At 48.7% G+C, this 14676-nt stretch overlaps 1 protein-coding gene across 1 annotated transcript in view; it reads left to right on the forward strand.

Annotated features, from left to right (window-relative positions):
• Positions 1-14676, forward strand: part of LOC147710502 (extracellular fatty acid-binding protein-like) — a 57363-nt gene that overhangs the window by 30389 nt on the left and 12298 nt on the right. The window contains exon 5 of the mRNA XM_086919362.1: positions 14461-14528. Within this exon, the coding sequence (XP_086775488.1) occupies positions 14461-14528 (68 nt within the window). The remainder of the gene's footprint in view (positions 1-14460; positions 14529-14676) is intronic.

Here is a 14676-nt window from a genome sequence, read left to right on the forward strand (position 1 = left end):
TCCCCGGAGGACCTTGGTACACATGGTAGACCAGAAAGACGGGGCTTACTTTGCTAAACACAGCTTTAAGCTAAAAATATGAAAATAAAGTGGTGTATTTACTTATAGTTTACAGACCCAGCAGTACAGATCTTTCTCTATTAGTGAGCTATTGCGGGGTTCCTGCTTTTAGAAAAATGTCTGAAGTAGAGGTTGGGGGGAACTCATGGAGTTTCACTCCCTGGAATTTCACTGAGTTACACAAAATTGTGAGATTTTGTGGAGTTATGCCCACACCTGGTTTGCTTCTGTAAAGAGGCTCAAAGGTGAAATATCCTGTACACTATATTGGAAACTAAGAGATTTCTTTGCATGCTAACTTGTTTCGTTCGCAGGTACGCTTTGGTGTTTTTAAGCAGGCAGGGAGAACAAATGACAGGAAGTTTTCGCCCTTTTGCAATTTCATGACATTAGCATTTGACACACCAGTACATGCACCATGAAAGTGAGGCATCAGCTGCAGATGATAAGAAGCCAAATTTAAGCACGGGTGAATGTATCTTTGTTGTCAAAACTAACAAGCATCAACGCTATGACACATTATGGAGTTTTTAGAGAGAGCCTTTTTTGTTTCTGATATGATTGCAAATGAGAGAACATGAAAATCATAATTCTGCTCACAGCAGTAAATGTTTTAAAAATGTCACTATGGATGGGTTTGTTTTCCTTCATGGCACTTTCCTGCATGTAAGGCCTAATTTCAATGCTAATCTGTCCTTTAAAGGCATAACATTTCCATGACAAAGTCGTTTTGGGACACTTTTGCACACAAGGCACATTCAGAGATTTCAAAAACAGCTCTAGGTTCAATTCTTTCAAGAACAGAAGCTTCTGTTTGGCAGAGTCAAACGAGTTGATCCATTTTATGCAGTTTCCTGTGGCATGGCGAGTTTTCGTTCCTACACCGCAACTTTGGATTTTATTGGAATCTGTGGGGCGGGTCAAGGGCCAACGCCAACCTGCTGCAGCTGACACTCACCTCAATATTGCTGCGAACTTGGATCAGCTGTCTTGTCTCCACAGCTGAACTTACTCCTTTCCTCTAACCTGGTGCCACATTCTGCCCTATTTTTCTAGTGCCAAATCCACTTACACAAAATCTGCGCGCCAACTAAACCAACAGCCACCGATTGGCTGCAGTACACGTGCGGCAGACTTTGGAAATCACCCGATAGGCTGACTAGAGAAGGAAGAATCTAGACACTTGATTGGCTGCTGTAGTGCTTCCAGTATGAATTTATCTAGCTTCTGATTGGTAACACCAATGTTAATCCTAGCCTTGCTGTTGATGCCATCTGTTGATAGCTGTACCCTCTCCAATAACCGAGCTGGCTTTGTGGTTGCTTAGCACAACAACGCACTGTGCCTGGTTTGGATGCATATGCCTGCAGTTGTAGCGTCCTTGGCAGAGTCAGGCAATACGCCATTGCTTAAGTTGGAAATGGTGCTGGTGCTGACTAATTCACTGGTTAGAATAAGCTGAGAATGTATTAGTAATTTCTAATTTCAAGAGTAACGGAGTAATGCGGAATTGCTAAATTCCTCCAATTCCACGGGCGGTATTACAAATTCCACCCACTGCTAGACTTAAAGAGAATCCCTTTCTCCACACCCACCTACTGAAGGGATTAGCCTTTGTTATTTTGACTTGCTACATTTTTCACCAAAGTGTTAGACCTGTCAGTCTTAGGGTGACCTTCCCCTTAACTTTTACATCCACCCCTCCTATTTTTGCCCAATGCATTTTTGTTTGTCTTAGGACTCTGTGTACTTTATCACTGCTAACCTGTCTAAAGTGCTTGTGCTCTCTCCTTTAAACCTGGTAAAATTGGCTTACACATTATTAGCCTATTTAATTTATGTATAAGTCCCATGTAGAGTGGGACACCATATAACCAGGGCTTGTATATTAAATGCTACTAGTGGGCCTGCAGCAGTTATTGTACCACCCACTTAAGTAGCCCCTTAAAACATGCCCTAGGCCTGACATTGCAGTCTGAATGCAGTTTAAACTGTCAATGAACCTAGCAATATAACCCCTTTTCCTATCCTTAAACTCCCTTTTTATTGCATATAAGTAATCCCACAGGGCAGGGTGTGCTATAATTAGGAGGCTGGACATGCACTTTTAAGATTTACATGTTCTGCTAATGAATAACTCCTAAATTAATTCTTCACTACTGTGAGGCCTACCTCTCCAGTAGGATAACATTGGGTTGACTTATTAAATGTAATAGATGCTAACCATTGATTATGAACAAGTAAGTATTTCATGTTTGGTGTCTGAGGGCCATATGTATCAAGGAACCAATTTGCAATTCTGTAATAGCGATTTTTAATATATCGCTATTTCAGAATCGTAAAATGGTATGTATCAAGAAAAACTATTTTTTTTAGCGATTTCTTGATATTCCTTAATTGCGAACTCGCAATTAAGGAATACTTTCCTATTCATTTCTATGGGCCAGGAGGCCCATAGGAAGGATTGGGAATTTTTTCTCAATATGCGATTCGCAATCTGCTAATCGCAAATTGAGAATAATTTCCTCAGAACCCTCAGAACCACTCTTTAGTTCACCTTATGGACCTGCGGAAGGGCTCTCAGAGTACTGTCTGCTGCTATGTACTCCAGAAGGCTGTTTCTCTGCACCTGAATGGACTGTTTGGCTGCCTGGAGCCTGCCTTCAACCGTCATAGTCCAGCTCCACTGCTTGAGCCCTGCCTCATCACTTGAAGAAAGGACTACCAGAGTCACTCCAAGGCCTCAGGTGCTAGCATCCTAATCAGAGCCTCAGGGACAGCAAAGGCTCCAACCATATGGAACCTGTACCTGGACCCAGCCTGAGTGAGTCCTAAGCCCCCAAGTGGTGCCCCCCGCCCCCAAGCCCTTCCAATCCTTGCCCCACGGTTACGGTGCTAAAGGTGCCCAGATTGCCAACATCTAAAGCTTGGGATGTGGAAAATATTTAGCTAAAAACTGCTCTGACAACTGAGGGAAGGAAGGGCCAACCTGCATGTCTATCTGCCTCTGTGCATAGCCACTCGGCCTGACTTCGCAGTAGGTGCTGCTACCTTCTCAGCGATTCAGAAAAGGGGGTGGTGATGAACAGAGTGTCTGAATTAAGCAGACCACTCTTACCCAGTCCAAAGATCAGGGCTTGATCCATCACCGTTATTTATCTCACTGCACCATCCCAGTTCAGAACCGGGCTATATGCAAATCAGTCTGTCCCTGGCCCAGTGCATCATGGGAACAGGGCAGACTAAACTACCAAGCCAATTCTTCACCAGAAAGGAGACAAGCTACCGGGGACCGGTTTCTGGCATGTCAGCCGTCGTCGGCCCGGCTTGCTTGAATCCTGATGGTGCAGTGAGAAAGGGACTCATGTCTGAGTATACCCTGCCACACCTATAGTGGCCAAAAACGATTCAGAAAAGGGGGTGGTGATGAACAGAGTGTCTGAATTAAGCAGACCACTCTTACCCAGTCCAAAGATCAGGGCTTGATCCATCACCGTTATTTATCTCACTGCACCATCCCAGTTCAGAACCTGGCTATATGCAAATCAGTCTGTCCCTGGCCCAGTGCATCATGGGAACAGGGCAGACTAAACTACCAAGCCAATTCTTCACCAGAAAGGAGACAAGCTACCGGGGACCGGTTTCTGGCATGTCAGCCGTCGTCGGCCCGGCTTGCTTGAATCCTGATGGTGCAGTGAGAAAGGGACTCATGTCTGAGTATACCCTGCCACACCTATAGTGGCCAAAAACGATTCAGAAAAGGGGGTGGTGATGAACAGAGTGTCTGAATTAAGCAGACCACTCTTACCCAGTCCAAAGATCAGGGCTTGATCCATCACCGTTATTTATCTCACTGCACCATCCCAGTTCAGAACCTGGCTATATGCAAATCAGTCTGTCCCTGGCCCAGTGCATCATGGGAACAGGGCAGACTAAACTACCAAGCCAATTCTTCACCAGAAAGGAGACAAGCTACCGGGGACCGGTTTCTGGCATTTCAGCCGTCGTCGGCCCGGCTTGCTTGAATCCTGATGGTGCAGTGAGAAAGGGACTCATGTCTGAGTATACCCTGCCACACCTATAGTGGCCAAAAACGATTCAGAAAAGGGGGTGGTGATGAACAGAGTGTCTGAATTAAGCAGACCACTCTTACCCAGTCCAAAGATCAGGGCTTGATCCATCACCGTTATTTATCTCACTGCACCATCCCAGTTCAGAACCTGGCTATCTGCAAATCAGTCTGTCCCTGGCCCAGTGCATCATGGGAACAGGGCAGACTAAACTACCAAGCCAATTCTTCACCAGAAAGGAGACAAGCCACCGGGGACCGGTTTCTGGCATTTCAGCAGTCGTCGGCCCGGCTTGCTTGAATCCTGATGGTGCAGTGAGAAAGGGACTCATGTCTGAGTATACCCTGCCACACCTATAGTGGCCAAAAACGATTCAGAAAAGGGGGTGGTGATGAACAGAGTGTCTGAATTAAGCAGACCACTCTTACCCAGTCCAAAGATCAGGGCTTGATCCATCACCGTTATTTATCTCACTGCACCATCCCAGTTCAGAACCTGGCTATATGCAAATCAGTCTGTCCCTGGCCCAGTGCATCATGGGAACAGGGCAGACTAAACTACCAAGCCAATTCTTCACCAGAAAGGAGACAAGCTACCGGGGACCGGTTTCTGGCATTTCAGCCGTCGTCGGCCCGGCTTGATTGAATCCTGATGGTGCAGTGAGAAAGGGACTCATGTATGCCCGGATGCTTGTTTCCTTCCCAGTATAAGAATTGGCTTGGTAGTTTGGTCTGCCCTGTTCCCATGATGCACTGGGCCAGGGTCAGACTAATTTGCATGTAGCCAGGTTCTGAGCTGGGATGGTGCAGTGAGCTAAAAAACGGTGATGGATCAAGCCCTGATCTTTGGACTGGGTAAGAGTGGTCTGCTTAATTCAGACACTCTGTTCATCACCACCCCCTTTTCTGAATCGTTTTTGTCCACCATAAGCGTGGAAGGGTATACTCAGATGTGAGTCCCTTGCTCATTGCACCATCAGGATTCAAGCAAGCCGGGCCAAAGACGGCTGAAATGCCAGAAACCGGCCCCCGGATGCTTGTTTCCTTCCCAGTATAAGAAGTGGCTTGGTAGTTTGGTCTGCCCTGTTCCCATGATGCACTGGGCCAGGGTCAGACTAATTTGCATGTAGCCAGGTTCTGAGCTGGGATGGTGCAGTGAGCTAAAAAACGGTGATGGATCAAGCCCTGATCTTTGGACTGGGTAAGAGTGGTCTGCTTAATTCAGACACTCTGTTCATCACCACCCCCTTTTCTGAATCGTTTTTGTCCACCATAAGCGTTGAAGGGTATAATCAGATGTGAGTCCCTTGCTCATTGCACCATCAGGATTCAAGCAAGCCGGGCCGAAGACGGCTGAAATGCCAGAAACCGGCCCCGGATGCTTGTTTCCTTCCCAGTATAAGAATTGGCTTGGTAGTTTGGTCTGCCCTGTTCCCATGATGCACTGGGCCAGGGTCAAACTAATTTGCATGTAGCCAGGTTCTGAGCTGGGATGGTGCAGTGAGCTAAAAAACGGTGATGGATCAAGCCCTGATCTTTGGACTGGGTAAGAGTGGTCTGCTTAATTCAGACACTCTGTTCATCACCACCCCCTTTTCTGAATCGTTTTTGTCCACTATAAGCGTGGAAGGGTATATTCAGATGTGAGTCCCTTGCTCATTGCACCATCAGGATTCAAGCAAGCCGGGCCAAAGACGGCTGAAATGCCAGAAACCGGTCCCCGGATGCTTGTTTCCTTCCCAGTATAAGAATTGGCTTGGTAGTTTGGTCTGCCCTGTTCCTATGATGCACTGGGCCAGGGTCAGACTAATTTGCATGTAGCCAGGTTCTGAGCTGGGATGGTGCAGTAAACTAAAAAACGGTGATGGATCAAGCCCTGATCTTTGGACTGGGTAAGAGTGGTCTGCTTAATTCAGACACTCTGTTCATCACTACCACTTTTCTGAACCTTCTCAGCAGCAGCAACTTCTGTTCAACGGTTTTTGGCCAAAGGAGTATCCAGTCTCCTGGAACTCTCATCGGCTGGTGCCTCCTGCCGCATCCCGCTGGCGATTTTTGACTTCCAAAACAGATACTAAGTCTGCACGTCGAAATCTTCACCTCAACTTTGTCCAGCGTCTCCCCGATGAAGACTCCTCCATCTTGGACACAGCCTGCAGCCTTGCCCCCCTTAACTTTACCTTCTCAGAACATTTCTTTAAATTTCTTCTAAGTCCAAAGGTGAGCGCTGACTTTATGTGACTTGCGCTCCATCGCGGTCAATATTTTTTACTTTAATCCTGTCTTGTTTGTGCAGCTTGCTGTCAGTGGCTATCCCTTTAATCTTTGGCGTGCTACTTCTTACCTTAAACTTAAAAAATGCATAACTTCTGTTCTACTGATTGGATCTTTGTTGTCTTGATTAATTTATTAAAACCTCCTCTATGTTTCTAAATTGTGATGAGATTTTTCTTGATCTGAGTTTTCATGTTCGTACTGTTTGTGTGCTGCAAAAATACTTTACTCATTGCCTCTAAGCTAAGCCTGATTGCATTAGTGAGTTTTGTGGTTCCCCCCGACAGGAACTGTGGCTTTTGCTTGAGCAGGGATAACACCCCACTCAATCAACAGCTCAATTGCTCACATTGAGCGATTTTTTAAACCCTTACAATGTATTGATCTGAAGACATTGACAAACACTCAAATATTACAATCTCCTTCTCTTAATAAAATCATGTGGGATGAAACAGCTTATAAGGAACCAATACATTGGACACAATTTCTCCAAAGTTTAATTTTAGGACTGATGAAGCAAGACTCACAGGATACTGCAGTGAGATGAGGGTTGCATAAAAAAAGCTGACAAACTAATCATAGTAAAAGCAGACAGTGTTGTACTAGATACTTTAAATGAGTCATGCACAAGAAGAGAAATGCCACCTCCCAAGGCTGAAGAATGGTTGCTATGTCTTAATTCAAAACCAATCAGAGTGGCTAATGCTTTGTCAGTGGGTGAGTATGTTAGGTTTCTGTAAAGTCAATGAAATCCATCTGATATGTTAACTTAGGTTCCCTTCACAGAAAGACAAGATGCAGGAATGTCTTTACATGGACTTACCACCTGTTTGTGAGAATGCAGAGGGATTAACTTAGAATAGTCCGCTTGCCTTAGGCAATGGTTAGGACCACAAGAACTGGCAGCATGGCCCATAGAACACGTTATCCTGGTGTGGATAAGTGCGGACGGGCTGGCCTTTAGCACATTGCCAGTTCAGCCACGGTTCGCATCTGCTGTGCAGCCATTCTGGTAGGAATAGTAAGTGTGTGTATCAAGAGGGAGAGAGAGGACCAGGTAGCTAGTCCAGATCCCCGGTTTATATGTAGATTAATCAAAAAGAGACTAGCTATGGGTTGGGGTGGTATGATGTTTACATTGTATAGATCATGGTGACTCAGGTAAGTTTTGTTGGTCAGGGGTGGCACCCATTGGGTGTCTTAAGAAAGCCCTCACCCACCAACCTAGTTGGTGGCATGCTTCATCATCGGGCCCACCCAGTGACACCTAGCGTGTCCCGGGTGTGCTACGACGCCTGAATACAGCGGAGCAGGTATGTCATTGTGTGTGCGGTGAGGGATGTTAAGAAGGTGAGTTTAAAACGGCTTGGCGGGGGTCCCTATACCCAGAGGGTAAAAGACTTTATTAATAGGGCCTCCGTCAGCGGTTAAAAATAAGGCTGTGGGACGTAAGAGGCGAGTTACGACCTCTCACGTCCTTTAGAGTGTCAACATGTTTCAGCCAGTGCCTTATTGATATGCTGGCTTTCTTCAGGACAGTTAAAATGGGTGTAGGTGTGGTTAAAACTAGTGGGTGTGTAGTGTGGACTATGTGTCTACACGCCCTAAAGTGTATCTAACTGTGAGAGGGGGGGATTCCCTTCTCAAGATCACGCTAGTTTTAAGTGGTGTCCTCTTCAAGGTACTTTGAACCGGTTCCACGAAGGAGGCACATTAGGTCCACAGCCGGTATCGACCAGTAATCCTGGTCTAACCTTTGCCACTTCAAAGTACCTTGAAGAGGACACCACTTAAAACTAGCGTGATCTTGAGAAGGGAATCCCCCCCTCTCACAGTTAGATACACTTTAGGGCGTGTAGACACATAGTCCACACTACACACCCACTAGTTTTAACCACACCTACACCCATTTTAACTGTCCTGAAGAAAGCCAGCATATCAATAAGGCACTGGCTGAAACATGTTGACACTCTAAAGGACGTGAGAGGTCGTAACTCGCCTCTTACGTCCCACAGCCTTATTTTTAACCGCTGACGGAGGCCCTATTAATAAAATCTTTTACCCTCTGGGTATAGGGACCCCCGCCAAGCCGTTTTAAACTCACCTTCTTAACATCCCTCACCGCACACACAGTGACATACCTGCTCCGCTGTATTCAGGCGTCGTAGCACACCCGGGACACGCTAGGTGTCACTGGGTGGGCCCGATGATGAAGCATGCCACCAACTAGGTTGGTGGGTGAGGGCTTTCTTAAGACACCCAATGGGTGCCACCCCTGACCAACAAAACTTACCTGAGTCACCATGATCTTTACAATGTAAACATCATACCACCCCAACCCATCACCAGGAATAGTAAGCAGCCTGTAAGTAATGGCACAAGCCCGTTGATCTGTCTCCGGTGTAAGTAAGAAAGACAAAGAAATGTGACTGAGGTGTGGGGACAAGATGGCTAACCAGGTGAACCATCCAATTCTGTGAAAAATACGAGGTGAGAAAAACAAATTAAATGAACAGCAAAAAATATAATCTAACATGAATAATACAAACTAAAAGAATAATGTGCAAAGCGTGAGCTAACCAAAATAAGAATCAAAAACAATGTGAGAGGCAAATTGGAACTTTTCTCAACATATAAGACAACATGAGATTGGATTAAAGGTAATTTTAAATGGTCTCAGGTTGATTATCTGGAAGAGTTTTGTGCTGGCAGTACCATTCAGAAGGCCCTTCTCAGTTTTAGTGCTAATCAAGTTTAATCCTAAGGATTTTGTGGCCCTGGGTAAGAAATATTTTCAGGACCCCTGTTTGGAACAACTCTGAGTTTTTTATACCATTTCTGCTAATTCAAGCTCTATATTGCCTAGCAATATTGAATAATATGTTGAAGGCTGCGATACAGAACTACACAGAAGTGAGCTAGAGAGAAAGTTCATTTCCCAAAGGACCTCTTGGCAGGTGGGAGCCCTGCCCTATTGCCCACTTTGCCCAAACCTTTAAAACATCTCAGTGCTAATCAAGCAACCCACCGTTGATGCAAAGAAGAAAGAAAAAGCCAAAGGGGCTGATTGCCAACTAATGCGATTTCTGATGGTGTTATGCAATAATTGTTTGTGTCTTGTATAGTGTTCTGTGACCCAGTCAGGCATTGCACTGTGCTCTGAAGTCCCACATACATCGAAAGATAGAGTGTTCCACATATATATTTCATCCTCACTACTCCTAAATTATACCATATGATCCCCACATTCCAAGTGCCCAAAATGGTCTGTGCCTAAAAAACTGCTTTGACAGCCCTGTTATTCTAACATATCTCACCTTTCATTTCAATGCGTGAGATAGGTCACTCCCCACGCTGCTCAACTCCTCTGGGACCCGAGTGCTGCAGAGGGTTCGCCGCTGGTGTGCCCCGGGTTCTGCATTCCTTTTCCTTACTGTGCAATTGTTGTTTGCTTTCCTGTATCTTATTATTACTATTGATATTGTGGATTCTTAGGCGCTCCTTGTGCGCCCCTGCCCTCTGTGCCCCCCCCGCTCCCCACTTCCCGCTGCTGCTCCCCCGTGGCCCCGCCACCTTTTTCCTTTCTGTTCCCCTGCCCGCCCACTGGCCACCCCTCTCCCACCTCCCAGCTGCCCCTCCCTCCCACTTGGCCTCTTATGGAGGTCGCGCGGCGCAGGTGAGTGTGACCTGACCCCAGCTCACTCCCCGCGCCGCTCAACTCCTCTGGGACCCGAGTGCTGCCGAGGGTTCGCCGCTGGTGTGCCCTGGGTTCTGCATTCCTTTTCCTTACTGTGCAATTGTTGTTTGCTTTCCTGTATTTTATTATTACTATTGTTATTGTGGATTCTTAGGCGCTCCTTGTGCGCCCCTGCCCTCTGTGCCCCCCGCTCCCCGCTTCTCGCTGCTGCTCCCCCGCGATCCGCCACCTTTTTCCTTTTTGTTCCCCTGCCTGCCCATTGGCCGCCACACTCCCGCCTCCCAGCTGCCCCTTCCTCCCACTTCACCTCTTATGGAGGCCGCGCAGCGACAAGCCCGTCTGCGCCAGTCCACGCCTGGACTGCGCCCAGCGCCAGAACCCCTGGACCCCCCACCCCCTGCATCGCCAGACTGCACTATGACTCCAGCACCCTCCACGCACTCAACACCGAACGAGACCACCCCTGCTACCGGGCCACCCCAAACCGCACCCAAGGGCCCTTCGCCTGCCGGAACTGCAGATTCACCAGCATCCAGCCCACCAAACCACCAACCAGAGAACCCAACCACCTCTACTGCATCCTCCTCAACACTCGCTCCGCTCGCATACACGCCATCAAACTCTGGGACCTCCTTGACTCCACCGCCCCTACCGCAGAGACCGCACCAACGGGGTAGGAGGGGGAATCGCCGTCATCCACAAAGACACCATCAGAATCTCGACCAACACCGACGACACCCTCACCTCCGCCGAGCACATGCACTTCCAGAGCCACACCGACCCCAACACCACCCTCAGAGGAACACTCGTCTACAGACCTCCCGGACCTCGACCACAGTTCAGCGACAACATCGCGGACCTCGTCAGTACCCACGCCCTCGCCTCCACGGACGACATCTTCCTCGGGGACCGAGAACAACAACAATGCCAACTCCACCGCCCTGATTGACAACCCCGCCAATCTCAGACTCAAACAGCTCGTGATGGCACCAATCCACGCCGCCGGACACACGCTGGACCCCATCTTCTCCACCAGCCCCCACGTCTCCTTCAACCACACCACCGAACCCCACTGGACCGACCACAGATGCGTCCACTTCACCTTCAGGAAACCCACCACACTCCACCGCTCCCAACTGCTCCACCGCACCCAACAGCTGCCACGCCGCTGCTGGGGCAAGATCACCAAGGACCAACTGACTACCACCCTCGCCCTGAGACCACCCGATCGACCCCACCGACCCAGACACCACCGCAACCAACCTCAAACAGTGGATCAACGACTGTGCTGACACCCTCGCCCCTCTCAAGACCTCCACAACCAACCACACCAACAAGAAAGTCGCCTGGTTCACCGAAGACCTCCGGATCTCCAAGCGCACCTGTCGGAAGCTGGAGAAGAAATGGCTCCATGACCAAACACCAGACAGCCACACAGCCCACAAGAGCAACACCCGCAGACACCACCAAATCATCATTACCGCCAAGAGGACCGCCTTCAAGGACCGCTTAGACAACAATGCACACAACACCAAAGAGCTCTTCAGCATCGTGAAAGAACTCTCCAACCCCAGCTCCAACACCTACGACATCCCACCATCACAAGACCTGTGCGACTACCTGGCCGCCTTCTTTCACCGCAAGATCACCGACATCCACAACAGCTTCAACTCCGACACCCCCGCACCCACCACCGAGTCCACCACCCCTGGGACCACCACCCTCACCAGCCACCTGACCGCCCGGTCCAACGTCAGCGATGAAGACACCATCAAAATCATGAACTCCATCCACTCTGGATCCCCATCTGACCCCTGCCCTCACCACGTCTTCAACAAAGCCAGCACAACCATCGCGCCCCACCTCCGAAAAACAATCAACAGTTCCTTCAAGACAGCAAATTTCCCGGAAAGCTGGAAGCATGCCTAGATCAATGCCCTTCTGAAGAAGCCCAAGGCGGACCTCAAGGACGTCAAGAACTTCCTTCCCATCTCCCTGCTCCCCTTCCCGGCAAAAGTGACAGAGAAAATTGTCAACAAACAGCTAACCTGCTACCTCAAAGACAACAACATCCTGGATCCCTCCAATCTGGTTTTCACAGCAACCACAGCACCGAGACCGCCCTCATCGCCGCCACTGACAACCTCAGGATCCTGATGGACAAAGGAGAAACAGCCGCCCTCATCCTCCTGGACCTGTCAGCAGCTTTTGACACAGTCTGCCATCGCACCCTATCAGCACGCCTCCATGATGCCGGAATTCAAGAAAAGGCCCTGGCCTAGACCACATCCTTCCTCTCCGGCAGAATGCAGAGCGTCAGCCTCCCACCCTTCCGCTCGAAATCCACCGAGATCATCTGCGGTGTCCCACAGGGATCCTCCCTCAGCCCGACGCTGTTCAACATCATCTCCTACGCCGACAACACCCAGCTGATCATATCCCTCACCGAAGACCCCCACACCGCCAAAGCCAACCTCCACAGAGGAATGAAGGCCGTAGCCGACTAGATGAAGGACAACAGACTGAAGCTGAACTCAGACAACACAGAGGTCCTCATTCTCTGACCCACCTCATCAGCCTGGGACGACTCTTGGTGGCCCACATCGCTAGGCACAGCCCCAGAACCCACAGACCACGAACGCAACCTGGGGGTCATCCTCGACTCCACCCTCTCCATGACGAGGCAAGTCTATGCCGTCTGCCCGCGTCCTGCTTCAACACCCTCCGCATGCTCCGCAGGATCTTCAAATGGATCCCTCCCGACACGAGAAAACCCGTCACCCAGGCCCTCATCACCAGCAGGCTCGACTACGGGAACGCCCTCTACTCAGGAACAACAACCAAGCTCCTGAGACGACTCCAACGAATCCAGAACGCCTCGGCACGACTGATCCTCGACGTCCCCTAACGCAGCCACATCACACCCCACCTGAGAGGCCTGCACTGGCTCCCTGTCAACAAGAGGATCACCTTCAAACTCCTCAACACCGGACCCACATACCTCAACAACCGTCTCAGCTTCCACACCCCCACCCGAAACCTCCGCTCAGCCAAACTCGCCCTCGCCACAGTTCCTCGGTATACAGCGGTTAGCACGCATTTTTTACAACGCGGTGCTGTTACCACGCTACTTTTACCACGCAAGTCGTTACAATGACTTGCGCTGGAGGGCGCACCAGGATAGTAAATAGTTTAATTTACTATCCAACTCCTTCCCTAGAGTCCACGGGGACTGGAGTTGGAATAGTAAATTAAAAAATTTACTATCCAGCGCCCCTCCACGCAAGTCGTTGTAACGACTTGCATGGTAAAAGTAGCGTTGTAACGGTACGCGTTGTAAAAGTACGCATGGTACCATCATATATCCCAGTTCCTCGTATCCGGAAAACCACCGCCGACGGCAGATCTTTCTCCTACTTCGCCGCCAAGACCTGGAACGCTCTCCCCACCAGCCTACGACAGACTCAGGACCTGCTGGCCTTCAGAAAACTCCTCAAGACCTGGCTTTCCGATCAGTAGCGCCCCCCCTCCCCCCTCCCCCCAGCGCCTTGAGACCCTCACGGGTATGTAGCCCGCTTTATAAATGCAGTGATTGATTGATTGATTGATTGACTGCTGCGTGATCTCCTCTAAAAACAACCGCACATCCTCTTGGATTGTGTTTCTCAGTAGAGTAGTCTGGCTGATCATCGTCTATGTACTCGTGGTGGGTTCGCAGGAGTTGTGAGCAGCGGCAGCAACAACAACAAGAACAGAGGGAAGGGGCTGGATTTTCAAGGCTATGTTTTAGCGTGTTCTGGGCACTATCACCAAAGATGTGTTGGGGGGGGGGGCAAGACTTCACAGCCTCATTTTTTGGGGGGGGGGCCTAAGATGATATTGTAATGACTTATGTATCTCGCTGAGGTCTATGAGGGTATGACAGGCCGCTGGCTCATGTTTGAGGGGCAACGGATGGCCTCCAGTCTTTATTCTGAGGTTGAGTAGGGCAGAGCAGAACTTCGCAGAATTCAACAGTTTTAATGTAATACTGCAAAATTCCACATAGTAAAACTCCACAAGCTCTGTCCACCCCTAACGAGTACACTAATACCTTTCAGGAGGACTGAATAAGTACTTCATGACTCGTGAACTGGTATATCTGGTAAGCATTTAACCACCAGGCCTAATTGGTAGGTTGATGCATGTCCACCATGACTATTGAAAACATTGACTGGTAGCTACAGTATCATATTCGTTAAGTCTAGTGAGCTGATGAACACTTATCTGCTAAAACAAATACCAAGGTACATATTTGTTCTTTGTCTACTGCGCAATGGAATACTAAATAATATGCAAGCTTATTTGTGTTCTTTTCCAGACCTTCAGGATGCATGAAGATGGATATGGTATACCATTTCGTCAAAAACGGTCAATTCACTCAAAGTGGTGAGTATCAACCATAGTGAGGGCCTGATTCACAGAACTAATTTAAGACAAAATCCTAAACTTACTACCATTTTGGTATTCACAGAAGGCACTTACTCATTTTGGTATTCACAGAAGGCACTTACTCATTTCGGTATTCACAGAAGTT

Source organism: Lissotriton vulgaris, chromosome 5 (assembly GCF_964263255.1).
Source record: "Lissotriton vulgaris chromosome 5, aLisVul1.2, whole genome shotgun sequence".
Classification (NCBI taxonomy): Eukaryota; Metazoa; Chordata; class Amphibia; order Caudata; family Salamandridae; genus Lissotriton; species Lissotriton vulgaris.